General features: G+C 41.3%; 1 protein-coding gene across 2 annotated transcripts in view; it reads left to right on the plus strand.

The window, feature by feature from the left end:
* ube3c (ubiquitin protein ligase E3C) overlaps positions 1 to 10,343 on the plus strand; it is a 42,790-nt gene extending 32,447 nt beyond the window's left edge. For both annotated transcript variants that reach the window (XM_035679191.1, XM_035679268.1), the window contains exons 18-24: positions 339 to 471; positions 2,696 to 2,943; positions 5,742 to 5,954; positions 7,848 to 8,036; positions 8,128 to 8,194; positions 8,301 to 8,431; positions 10,081 to 10,343. In XM_035679191.1, the coding sequence (XP_035535084.1) occupies positions 339 to 471; positions 2,696 to 2,943; positions 5,742 to 5,954; positions 7,848 to 8,036; positions 8,128 to 8,194; positions 8,301 to 8,431; positions 10,081 to 10,251 (1,152 nt within the window). In that variant the 3' untranslated portion in view covers positions 10,252 to 10,343. The remainder of the gene's footprint in view (positions 1 to 338; positions 472 to 2,695; positions 2,944 to 5,741; positions 5,955 to 7,847; positions 8,037 to 8,127; positions 8,195 to 8,300; positions 8,432 to 10,080) is intronic.
* The last annotated feature ends 2,619 nt before the right edge of the window (positions 10,344 to 12,962 follow it).

A 12,962-nucleotide genomic window follows, 5' to 3' on the forward strand; every position in this document is an offset into this window, starting at 1 on the left:
AGGATGTTGGGCAAACATCCAACTGATGTGTACATCCTTCATTTTAGCGTAGTATTTTAATATCAGCTGCTAGAGCTTACAGATGATGTCCCTGTCATTTTAGTTTTTCTGTCTGAATTATGCCCCAGACACTTTATCAGACGCCATTATTTTACCTTTTATTTAAATCAACAGTCTCTGAACTACCAATAAAGAACTACGATCTGCAAAAAAATTTAAAAAAGGCCAAAGACAAAGGATGAATGATAAAAAGTAGAATCTATACTCGGATTTAAACATTTTACAACTAAAAGGATTTGTCGCTGACCCTGCCACTGGGCTTTACACCTGTCCTGTAGATCTTCCAGAGGTTAATCTATGCTGACAAACGGGACGTGCAGGGGGACGGGCCATTCCCTGATGGTATCAATGTCACCATCAGGCGCAACTACATCTATGAAGATGCCTATGATAAACTCTCTCCAGAAAACGGTATGGCTTACATCACATATTTACATGTTCATTATTTGTTGTGTTAAATACGTATATGTGAGACCAGCACACTGTTGTTTGGAAAATGGGCTGTAGTCGCTCTGTTATTCCCCTTGTTAATTTTCAAGATGTGTAGTTGTAGTAAATGTTGACACTGTTACTGAAACTCTCTGTGATGCTCTATAAAATCTTAATATTGAGGATCAAGCTTCCGGTTAGCATTAAAGATGAAGGTTAGCTCTCTCCTTGTGCAGAGTATTGAATTTCGGTAAAGCATAATTGTGGTTCCGATTATTATAATGGATCGCATAAAAGCAGAATCAATTATTTTAAGTCACCTCTTTTGTGTTTGAATTTGAAAGGGCACTTCGGTGGGGGCAATCTGATTAAAAAGAGTAGTAGGCGACCTGGGCTGAAGACATGATCTATATCATTTATGTGTCTATAAGTTATAGCTGCCTTGATTTATCACTGTACATTAATTATTCTGAAAGATGACCTTTTTATACAATTTGATTTGAATATTCTGCAGGTCAAGAAAGTGCTTTCTTGCAAAATATGTTCATTGAGAAAAACAACATGATACACTAGATTTCGAATTACATTTTGACATTTTTCATCAGTTTTCTCTATTTACGGCAACGTCAGGTCATTGGGCTTGCAGGTTATCTTTTCAATTAATGTTTTTTCAGCTAACACAGCTAGTCCAAGCATTAAAGAATAAGTAATGGAGAAGAGGGTGAAACCTTGTAAGTGAACTCTCCCTGAATTAGTTAATACAATAGAGTTGAAAAATACAGCGGTATTGAATCAATCAATCATCAACTGGATAACACTGATGAAGTGTTAGTAAAAAATAAAATGTTCCACAGAATTATTCACAAATTTAACCTTGATCAATTTGGAAAAAGCAATGTGAAGGTTAGAAGTCATTGTATTGGACCAGCTTTATAAAAATTCCTTCTACAAAGATTCGAAAGCTTTTGTAACATACTTTTTGAATTCTCGTCTTGTGTTTTTAAAGGCTCACTGCTTCTCCTGCCACGTGTTTCATCCTGTCTGTTAGGAATGCGTCATGTGCTTTAACTCATTGTTTTATTGTATGTTTTAGTGGTGTTTTTTGCATTTAATTGTTGGTTTATTTACAACGGTTTATGAGCTGCAGTCTGAGCCAAATCTCACTTGCAAGATAGATTCTCAAACTCAAGTGGATGTCTTGGTTAAATCAAAATAAAGTAGAAAAAAATACTGTAATGCTGTTAAAACTACTTATGTTAGGTCTCACAAAAAAAAGCACCATCCATAGTATATTCAGTCAGTTTTCTTTTGTTACTACAACACATTGTAAAGGTTGTGTGTTTAGCTAAAATGTTAAGCAAAACTAAAATAAAATAATCCCAGTAATTGCCCAGATTTTGATATCATTATGATTTTATATTATAAAAAAGTTGGTAAAATGAGATCAGTTGTATGATTGCATATACTGGGAAATGATGTGACTAAGAGGGAATACGCTGGACATAAAATAAAACGGCACTGCAGTACAAGTTATATATTATACTATCATATGTACCGTGTAGTAGGGTAGTAGTTTTTCCAGATCATCAATAAATGAAGTGTTAGAAATGAGCTGTCTGTGGATAAAGCCTAAGGTTATATTTCACAGGGATTTACAGGAGATTTAGCCTCCTACTTTAAAAGGGCAGCAATAGCAATTTGTTAAACTGTAGTTAAAAAGCTACAGAACGATTGTGTGACAAAATGTGTGTTTTTGATTATCACAAGGACTGATGTGTTTCTCATTAACATGTTGTTTCTGACTTTTGCTCAATAATTTCATTTTAGGGATGATACCCATGTGAGTAGCTTTAAGGTGTCAAGTGGATCTGATTTATTGTTAAAAATGAATATGAACTTGAAGTTATGTGCAAGTCCTGTGAAATTTGTGGATGACTGTGGGATTAAAACCTTCCCAGAGTGGGCAATGTAACCATCAGTTATTAGACATTGAAGACACCATCAGCTTTGACTGTTGGACTCCTTTCCCCTGCTGGAAATTGCTGTAAAATGACCGAGTAATTACTGACATTTATCAGAGGAAAGACAAAGTCACAGTTTATTGTGACCATTAACTTTATTAGACAATGTTTTCTTTATCTCGTTTCTTTTTTTTTTTTTTTTTGTACCTTCATAAATTCCTCCTCATGCTGTGTCCTTACGTTAGAACCGGACCTGAAGAAAAGGATTAGAGTCCATCTGCTGAACGCTCACGGTCTCGACGAGGCAGGCATTGACGGTGGCGGCATCTTTCGCGAGTTCCTCAATGAGCTGCTCAAGTCGGGCTTCAATCCCAACCAGGGCTTTTTCAAGACGACCAATGAGGGCCTGCTGTATCCCAACCCCGCCGCAGAGATGCTGGTTGGAGACTCCTTTACGAGGCATTACTACTTTCTCGGCAGGATCCTCGGAAAGGTGAGCCTCCTATGTAAAATCTAATAATGATGACGAATGTTAGATATTATGTCTTTTTTTAAAACTCTTGAAATCCCTAAAAATAGGAGGAATGTCTGAAGATTTTGAAAGCTGTCGGTAAAATAAGTAAGATTTAGTCACAGACTGCTTTGATTTGATGGTCAATACCTCAATTTCAATGGCAGTGGATCAATAGCAGTCAGTGTCAAGGCGGCACTTGCTGTATATGTAAATTTAGAGGTTATTTTTGTTGTTGTTCTAGGAACTGACAGTGTTTAGAGAAATTACCATCCTTTTGTTTTTGAAAAGATATTAGGGCTGGGGTGAGAACTTGAACCTGGCACCCGTGCAAGCTTTAGTTTTGTTAATTAGCCCTGTGCATAATCTGTTGACGGCATTGTTTTTCTGTCCCCTTCCTTCCTCTGATGGCACTATTTATTAGAGCCTAATGTTTCTAAATCATCCTTAATGCATGTGGTAGTGATTGTTTATCAAGATGCCTTCCTCACTGGGGGGGGGGGACTATCATCTTAACCCGGAGAAGAATTACCTCATGACAAGCGGTCGCCTCTCAATTAGGGCTTCCATTAGCCGATGATTCCTACCTCTTGTTTGTGTAGTGATTGCATTTGGCTGGCACTAAATCAGCGAGCCCACACAGACAGGACATAAATAAGCGTTCAAAGCATGTGGTAATAGCATTTTGATCTGTTTTACAGTCAGGAACATCCAGGTCTCTTCTCTTCTTGCTCGGCCCGAGATGGTCCGGTCCACTTATCAGAGCCTCGTAACTCCTCCTCCTCCTGCTCTCCTTCTTCTTCTTCTTCGCTATATTCTTTGCAAGTGATCAATCAGCAGCTACAAGCTCTCCGCCCCCCACTCCCTCGATATTGTGCTCTCAATAGCTAATGGTTCAGGCAATTAGTCGGGGGGAAATTAATTTGAATTTGACTTTCAATTAACCCTACCTTAAGTTCGTCTTTCTCCATAAAAATGGACGTTTGAGTGGCCATTTGAGAGGTGTATTGATATTTGTTTAGTGCCGTTATTGCCTGGATAAAAGGCAACCGTTTATATAGATTGGGATTGCATCACCGCTTGCCGCAATGTGCACAGTGCACATTGCGGCTCAAAGGACACGGGAGATTAATATTGTTAATTAATGTCCGAGGCGTGCCATTGTTGTGGAGGTGATGTATTACAGGCAGGAGTGGCTTGTCTAGGGTACTCACTGAAATGGGATTGAACATCAGAATAGAGGCCGGTCATCATCCCTCTTCCTCACTTGTCCACCCAGCTGACAAGCAGAAAGATTTAAGCCACAAATGGTGAAACGTGGAAACAGGTTTCTTTGCTTTTGTGGTTCCAGACTTAAGACCAAAATGTTACTTTAATCTCGGTGGGAGCATTTGCTGACATGCTTTTGTCAAAATCCCATTCCTCATTATGTAGTAAGATCTGTAAGGAGGTTTTTCTTTGTGCCTCATTCGTCTCTCATTAGTACAAAACCTCCAACCTCATCAGCAGTGGCCTCTCCACTCTGTAATGGGTGAGGAAAGTTTTCATCCTCTTCCTCCCGCCTTGCCCGCGAGAATCCTGATCAGTCTCCTCTCCCTGATCTCCAGCGACGGATAGTTCCCTTTAGAGGTGTGTGAGGTTGGCGCCCCTGATTGATAGAGATGCGTTTGAAAGGCATTATAATTTTATTGATTCTTAATGTTGTAAATTAAGGAATGTATTTGGCAGCTAACAGAATGCACCTGCAATGTTGCTGGCATTTATTCCACCTGATGGTGCCGCGATCTGCTTTAATTGCGTTGCCACTGCACTCACTTATATTAAAAGGCCTGGGCCATAATAATTAATTCTTTCCAGCCCAAGTCATTTTGGCACAATTTCTGGCAATAAACACTCATAAATAAAGTAAGTGGCATTGAAAAAATAAGGCTACAGGTTTTTTCCATATACTTATTGCTGCCTCTTCCCGGCATAAGTGTTATTGATAGGTTTCAAGGGGCCACACGGCGCATATGGTCTGAAACGAGCACCGGCCACGAGAGAAATACTAAGTGGATTATTTTGCATAAAAAATAGACAATGTTTGAAGTTGGGCAATTAACCTGTGTTTAGAAAATAGCCCTGATTTATGCGTGCGTGTGTGTTTAAGATGCATGCATTATGGAAATCCTCTAGATTTATAATCCATTTAGCTGATGCGGTCAGGGTTTTTAGCGCTATCATTTATAAAGACCTGTATATTTTAATGCCTCCAACAGGCTCTTTTTCGGACTATTCCAGTACATTAGCTTTGGGTTTTATGAGTCACCTGCCCGGCTGTGGTTCTTAATGGCATTTGAGGTCAAGGTGAGAATTGGCATTTATAAAGTTTGAGGCGGGTGAAACAGAAGCCTGTGTGTTTTTAGATAGATTGTGTTCTGTGTTTTGCTCTCGCTCACTCTGATGTGACGAGATCTTATCACTTGATTCTTTGATATAAGAGTAGTAGGCAAATTTGATGTTGTGTATTGTATGTTGTAATCAGATTTTTGGATATGTACTTAGTAATGTTATGCTTGCTACTTGATGCAGGCTGCAGTGCATTTAGTTATCTCGGGTTATCTAATCATCATGTTTTATTCAGTGACACCCAAGCAATAAACAATCCCTGTGTTTTAATGCGCAGAGCATTTTCTCATTTGTACTGATTGACTGATGTTTGTGGGGGAATTTACAAGAAAGAACTTGTATCCTTGCCCTGCAGTCGTCCTCCACTTAACAGCCATAACATTTCTCTGCAGGCGCTGTATGAGAACATGCTGGTGGAGTTGCCCTTTGCCAGTTTCTTCCTGTCCAAACTTCTGGGAACCAGTGCAGATGTGGACATCCACCACCTGGCATCATTGGACCCGGAGATGTACCGCAACCTTCTCTTCCTAAAGAGCTACGAGGGTGACGTGGAGGAGCTGGGCCTCAACTTCACTGTGGTCAACAACGATCTGGGAGAGGCTCAGGTGAATTGGGCTTTGGGACGGGTGGGATGGAGTCGGATAAATGATTCACATGTTCCTTTTTTTTTTTTTTCCATCTCTATAGCTAACCTGGTCAGTAACTCTCATTCAGCCGTCTTTCCTTCCTCCTGTTTGGTTCCTCTTTGTGGCGTTAATAATTCATTTCCCTCATGATGTTCCACTTTTCAGCTCTGAGAGAGATAAAGCACGTCGCCACTGTCGCCCTAAGCTCTGCTGCTGCGCAGGGAACACAGCAGCTCTGTTGACCGTTCCACCTGCCTTTCCCCCAGAAATTATCTCAGAACACGCCTGACAGAAGCACCTCGCTGCTCTTAAGCACGTCCCCTCCAAAGCTCAAGGCTGCGGAGACGAGCCGCCGCCGCCACCACTCTGAGTCACCTGGACCCAGACCTGCACTCTACCCGGAGCCCCTGTTTGCTCAGGGCCTTAACGCGTCTTATTAGCTCTTCTCAAACAACACCTGAAATGGTTGAGTTACAATGTAGCCCTCCTGGTCACAAATAGGGCATCGCAAACACGATAGGGAAAACAATTTGTGAAAGATTAGGCACACACCCGGGAGCAGTCTGCCCTGCATTTGCCCTCGTGAGATAGCCAAAGCAAGCAAGATAAGGACAGTAATTCTCTTACATTAGCACATAATCAGAATCCACTGTGGGGGAGAAAAAAAAGGCAGAAAATTATTACCTGCTATATGCAGCATTTGGGATGGACAAAATAAGAGGAACACCTTACTTTATAATACAATCTGGTTCAATATCGCTGCGCTGAATACATTTGTGAAGCTTATCAATCACTTTTTGTTAAGACTGCGTCAGAGAGGTGCTGATTCATGTCTATTGTAGTTTCTGGCCGCAGTTTGTACTGTTGTTAAACAAATATCCTGCTAAGTGTCTCTCAGTCAGTCAGTTTTTTATGACAGTTTTATGTGTGACTACTGTTACTGTCATTGCTGATGCAGTGGTGCTGTTTGGCATATGTCAGAAACGTTCACCTTGTAGGAATGTACAGAAAGGTGGTTGTGGTAATGAGTATACTAGATTGAAACTTGAAACTTCATTGGAGAAAGAAAAAAGGCAATGTTTGATCAGGCGTGTGTGGTTTTCCGATTGTATAATGTAGCAATATTAGCAGCTGATGCATCAGCAATTCAGGCAATAACTATTTATCCCCCTATAAGCGGCTTAATGTGGCTTTAAAAACTCAAACAAAAATAAAAAATGGTGATGTCAGATTTTTTCCCCCCACCTTTTTGTATTGGGATTTATAGGAGGTGGTCAACATAAAACAAAGGGGACGTGAAAAGTGAATCGGATCATAACCTAAATCACAGTTGTAGTCGTTCTCAAAACACAAGATCACACATGCCAATCGCAGGAAAACTGCATTGGAAAAAGATGAGCATTATAATTTGTCCCCATGTAGCTGCTATGATGTCATCATAGACCCGGCTTTATGAACAGAGATGAGCACATCCTATCAAGTGCTAACTGCTCTATAGCTAATGAAAAGAGAACTTGAGGCCAAATTGTATTGGACCAGATGTTCATTGGATGTGCTATATTTAGAAACACTGAAATGCACTTAACCACACACACACTCACATTGAGCCATACCTTTAATCAGAGTGCTGTTGGAAAACATTTTAATTACCTTTCTGTGATTGAATTAAATCCACCTGGCACTTGCATTGTTTGTTGGTCATCTGGCATCCAAAACATCTGAGTGATATGCATAGTTAAGTATGCAGTATGGCTACCTAACAGTAATATTACTCAGTTTCTGTCAGAACTAAGACAATTGAAACATTGTCAAAAAAATACTGGAGCTAAAACTGTAGAAAACTTGTCAATGCATTGTGCCTTTTCGACCCAGGTGGTTGAGCTGAAGCTCGGAGGCAAAGACATTCCCGTGACCACAGCCAACCGGATAGCCTACATCCATTTGGTGGCTGACTACAGACTGAACAAGCAGATCAGGCCTCACTGCCTGGCCTTCAGACAGGGCCTGGCCAATGTGGTCAACCTGGAGTGGCTGCGCATGTTTGACCAGCAGGAGATCCAGGTACGCTGCACATGAAGTAAAGCTGTCAATCCTGCAGAATATTTCTAACTCGCAGACACTTAAAATGTGTGTTTTTCTACCTTTTTAATAGGTGCTGATCTCTGGAGCTCATGTGCCAATTTGTCTTGATGACCTGAAGAAGTTCACAAACTACTCGGGTAGGAGTTGAAACACCTCAACCACACCTCCAATGATGTAGTGAGGGTAATGTATGTATGCCTGTAAGTTAGATAATATCATTTTCTCCATCTTCATCTCCTTTAGGCGGGTACTCAGCCACTCACCCAGTCATCCAGATCTTTTGGGAGGTGGTTGAAGGCTTCACAGACGAGGAAAAGCGCAAGCTGCTGAAGTTTGTCACCAGCTGCTCCAGGCCTCCACTGCTGGGCTTCAAGGTGTGTGTGTGTGTGTGGGGGGCGGTTACCAGACTTTAACTTTCTTTCCTTCTCCCTACACTTACTCTGCAGACTGTATTCTTCATTATTGGCAGGTGTTCCAAGCTCAACAGAAGGGTGTGTTCCCTCTTAATGGGCTTGTAATGAAAATTCCTAGACTGATAACAGCCCTCAAAATTATTATTTTCAAATTAGGCGGCGATAAGACCGGGCCAGCGTGGGGAGGTCTTATCTCCACGTCTGCTCTGCTGTTGTTTTATAGTTCATGACCTTCCTCTGTTGAAGAACTCCTTCTGCAGCCCTTATGTGTGGGCTTGGTCGGAGATCCTGGCTGGACAAATATTGCCATTCAGAACTTGGTAGCCGGTTGAACTTTTGAACGTTTGCCTTCTGCGTGACATGGCACAAAGCAGTAATTTCCAGTTAAATGAACAAACATGGAAACTATATCCCCCCCCTCGTGAAACATTGTTTCAGCAGTGCTGAATCATTATTGCTAACCTATTTTTAAAATGATTTCCTAATTGGAAGCCGTTTCACTTTCTTACTGACTTGATTTGTGGGGGGAAAAAAGCAAGTGTTGCTGGAGGCCATTAAAGAGTTTTTATGTCTTACTTCATCTAACCAGCAGCTGTAATCATCATATGATTGGTTTTAGTATTCTTTATGGCTGTCATTAGTTAAGAAAACCTTATTGCAGTTCTGCAGTTGAGTGAGGGAACAAAACTCTCCTTAAAATCCTTCGCAGTACCTCCTCTTAAGGTTTGTGAGTTGTCTTCCCTCCTCATTTAATCAATTTGACTTTGGCCGGTGCGTAGATGCCCCCTCCTCCTCGTCTTTCGTCTCTTCCCCGGGCCGGAAAGGGCGGTAATTCGTGGGGGGAGCGGCCCCTGACCCGGCCCTCAGCCTGAGCCAGCTAAGCCTTAATTAGCTGTCGTGAAACGGCCCAGGATTCATTAGAGGAGAAATAGCTCTGTCAGGAGAAGCCATTTAAAAAAGATGATGGAAACTCTCTTTTTTTCCAAAATGATAGCCGTGGTAATGGCACTTTCTCAATAAGCAACGATAGTTTAATACGGTAATTGTCAGAAAAATGGGGTCATTACGGCTAAGCCCCCGAAGAGCCATTTAATCGGGCGAGTATGGCCACTGGACCATATACGCTAACTTTAAATAGCAGCATGAAATCAAGGCGGAGGAGCTTATTCGCCGGCCCGGCTTGTGATGGAAACGGTCAGTGTCACAGTCTGCAGATGAGGTGGCCTCATCACAAGGAGGCTTGATTTAAAAAAATGCCAGATAGACAACATGAAATGACCATTCCTCCTGTGCCTCATCCAAGGGTCAACCTGCGGGCCAGTTTCCCACTCAGTACCTTTCAACCACTAACCTGATTTCCTAAATTTATACTTCTACTGTATTAGCTTAACGCTTAATGTCTCTCTTTTAACATTTATCCCCTTGTGGAATTTGACATTTATTGCTTAATCGGGATTGCTTTGGACATTGCGATCATCAACACGACTTGATTCACGTCTCGTTTTTTTAATTTTTTTTGCCTTGTCTCTAAATGCCTCACCACGTTCCAATATCTCTGCAACTGCAGCCAACTCGTGAGGCGCCTATTAACAGCTTATGTATGCACACAGGAGCTTTACCCGGTCTTCTGCATCCACAACGGTGGCACCGACCTGGAGCGCCTGCCCACCGCCAGCACCTGCATGAACCTGCTCAAGCTCCCGGAGTTCTGCGACCAGAACCTGATGAGGAACAAGCTGTTGTACGCCATCGAGTCCTCCGCCGGGTTCGAGCTGAGCTGAAGCGGGCGAAAGGCTTCTCTGTCCCTGCATCGATGGACTCGACGCCACAGAAATGGCTTGGGAGCTAAAGACTTGAGACAAAAGAGAAAAAAAAAAAAGAGAGAGAGGAATGGAAAGCAGAATGATGCACTGACCTGTCTGGATGTTACTGTGTTTTGGTTGTGTGAGAGCGTGTGTGTGGCCAAGCGCGGTGGGTGGAGGAAATTAATCACCCACAGACTGAGGGAAAAGGGGTGCAAGAAAAAAGTGGATGAAGCGGGGTAGAAGCCTTCTTTTTTTTTTTTTTAAATCCTTGTTTCTTTTAAGTAATTTAAATGTTGAATCAATTCAGTCAGTATACTTCAGAAGAGAACAGCGCTACAGTTGGATTTTGCAGGAAATATCATGCAAGAGTAAATGACAAAGCAGTGGCAGCTGCTCTGTGTGCAATCTAAACATGAAACAACAGTTTTATTTTTGCACCAAAGATTAAAGTTTGCATCATTTACAAAAAAAAAAAAAAAAAAAAGGCAATATAACAGACAGACCAGACAGAGACAGACTGTAGGACTCTAAAGCCACTTTGTGGTGTGCCAAGGGCTGCAGAGGTGGAGGAGCTTTTCTGTATAGCCATGTCTATTTTCACGTCGAGGTCATCAGAACTCCAGTTTTTGTGATTTCTCCAATGATTATTATTACTGGTAATAACCGTCATGTCCGATATCCATACCGTGAGTGTGCACACGCCATCTGAAGTGTGTATATGGCTTATATTGCTGGACTAGATTTGGAGGAAAGTATTATATGATTATGGATTTGTGAATATGTATATGTTTACAACTACTCTTCTATTATTCATTTCTTCAGTATGTGTACAGGTTTGTTTTTTCTTTCCCTTTGTGTGATCAATGGAGGCCTCATGTTATTCACACATGGTCGCTAGAGAGAACCATCTCTTCCCTGGTGAGCGCCCTGAAGTTCGCTTTCAGATCAAAGCAAACTTGAAATGATGAGTATACCAACAGGGTGAGAAAAAAAATACCATATGGAAATGAATAAAACCCACTTTTCTTTTTTGCATTTTCCTTCCATAAGTCTCTTTTCTTGTTGCTTGTAATTTACAGTAATGACCGAGACATAAAACAGTGCTTTGTGGGAAAATCTCCTCCTGAGTTTTATGGCCTCTGACATATAATTAAAGAAACATCCAGTTAAGAAACACTGAGCAGAACTATTCTGGCCTTGAGATGCATTATCGGGCTGAGCACAAATTAAGATTGTGTGCGTTTGTCATAAATCTACCTGCCCTCCGTTGCAGCACAGCCCAGGAAGATATCCATCCCTCGTTGGACCGAGTCCATCTCTCCACCCTCTCCTCCGTGCTGAAACAGCCAACTTGCTGCCCCCTCTCCTCCTCTCAGAGCCCGAACCCTGCACATCCGCTGGGCCAGGGAACTCAAAGTGATAATTGGGTCTTAAAAACCAGACTTGTCATTGAAATGAGGGATTCATCTCAATTACTATGAGATTTATTTAAGACTATTACCTTGTGATGGATTATAACTGACAAAGTTAATGCAGGATGTTATGAATCATCCGTGCGTAATATAGTTTAGCTTGCACATAGGCCTTTTAAGGGCTAATTGAAGCTTTTAGGCTTGTTTATCTTGCTGCAGAGCAAGGAAACATCAAAAATCACTTCAGGGTGATTGTGGATTGCAGCCTACTTTGCACAAGATTACTCCAAAAGTGCCATCAACATGTCTGGAAAGCGAGCATTAAATGACAACAGCCCAACATGGCGGCTTATCTGACAAGTTAATCATGCCTGATTCAGCCTTCAACGAACAAGTAAAAAAAATGAGACAGAATCAGGTATTTTAATCAAAGAGAAAATGTCTTGCACACCTCTCAGGTTATGTTTAGTTATAACAGAGTGCCATCTGGTGGTTAAGCAGTGGTATTGCAAGGGCAACCTTTTGTACATTTATAGGTCTTTATCTTGTACATCTGTGGGATAATTCACATAAAATCAGCCTTCTTCTGCCAGATCAAGCTTCTAATAAATGAAACAGAGAAAACTACAGCTCATTGTGCTGGTTACCCCCTAAAACGTTAAAAAAAATCCCACAATTATTACACATTGGCTGTCAGGTTGCAGCAGAAAAGACAAGAAATTCAGATGGACTATCTGGGTTTTATGAATATGGATACAAGCTCCAAGAGCTTTCAGGCAAAGTGTAGTTAATAATTTGCCAATAACAAAACATTAGGACAGTATTGTGTGTGACAGTGCAGCATTATGGGTGTACTTTCTGCCTGTCCAGACTTGAACAGGGAGTAGGCCAACCTTATTTCTGGGTTTCAGAAGTCTGCATATGAGCAGCAGTTTAGTCCACATTATATAAACTACTCTACAGTTTACACTCGATAATTATAATTGTCTATCTTTGAAACCTTCCGCAATTTATGAAGTAAATTGCAGCCTGCAGTCATAACAATCAAAGAAAAGCATATAAAACGCTATGTGAATACGCTTAAAGAAAGGTATCGACTGTATAATAAAAATTACCTGCGCGTGATATCTATTGCTGTGATTCCCCCCTGCTCAATGAGTCTAATTAGATAGTGACTGCCCATAATGTCCAGTGTAATTAATAGCCATCTGTCATTTTCATTGGATCTTCCTTAACTGGCACGAGCTCCGGCCGGCTTTAACTGCACGAACGACC

This window comes from Morone saxatilis, unplaced genomic scaffold, assembly GCF_004916995.1.
Source record: "Morone saxatilis isolate NCDOM2014 unplaced genomic scaffold, NCSU_SB_2.0 Contig0, whole genome shotgun sequence".
NCBI lineage: Eukaryota > Metazoa > Chordata > Actinopteri > Moronidae > Morone > Morone saxatilis.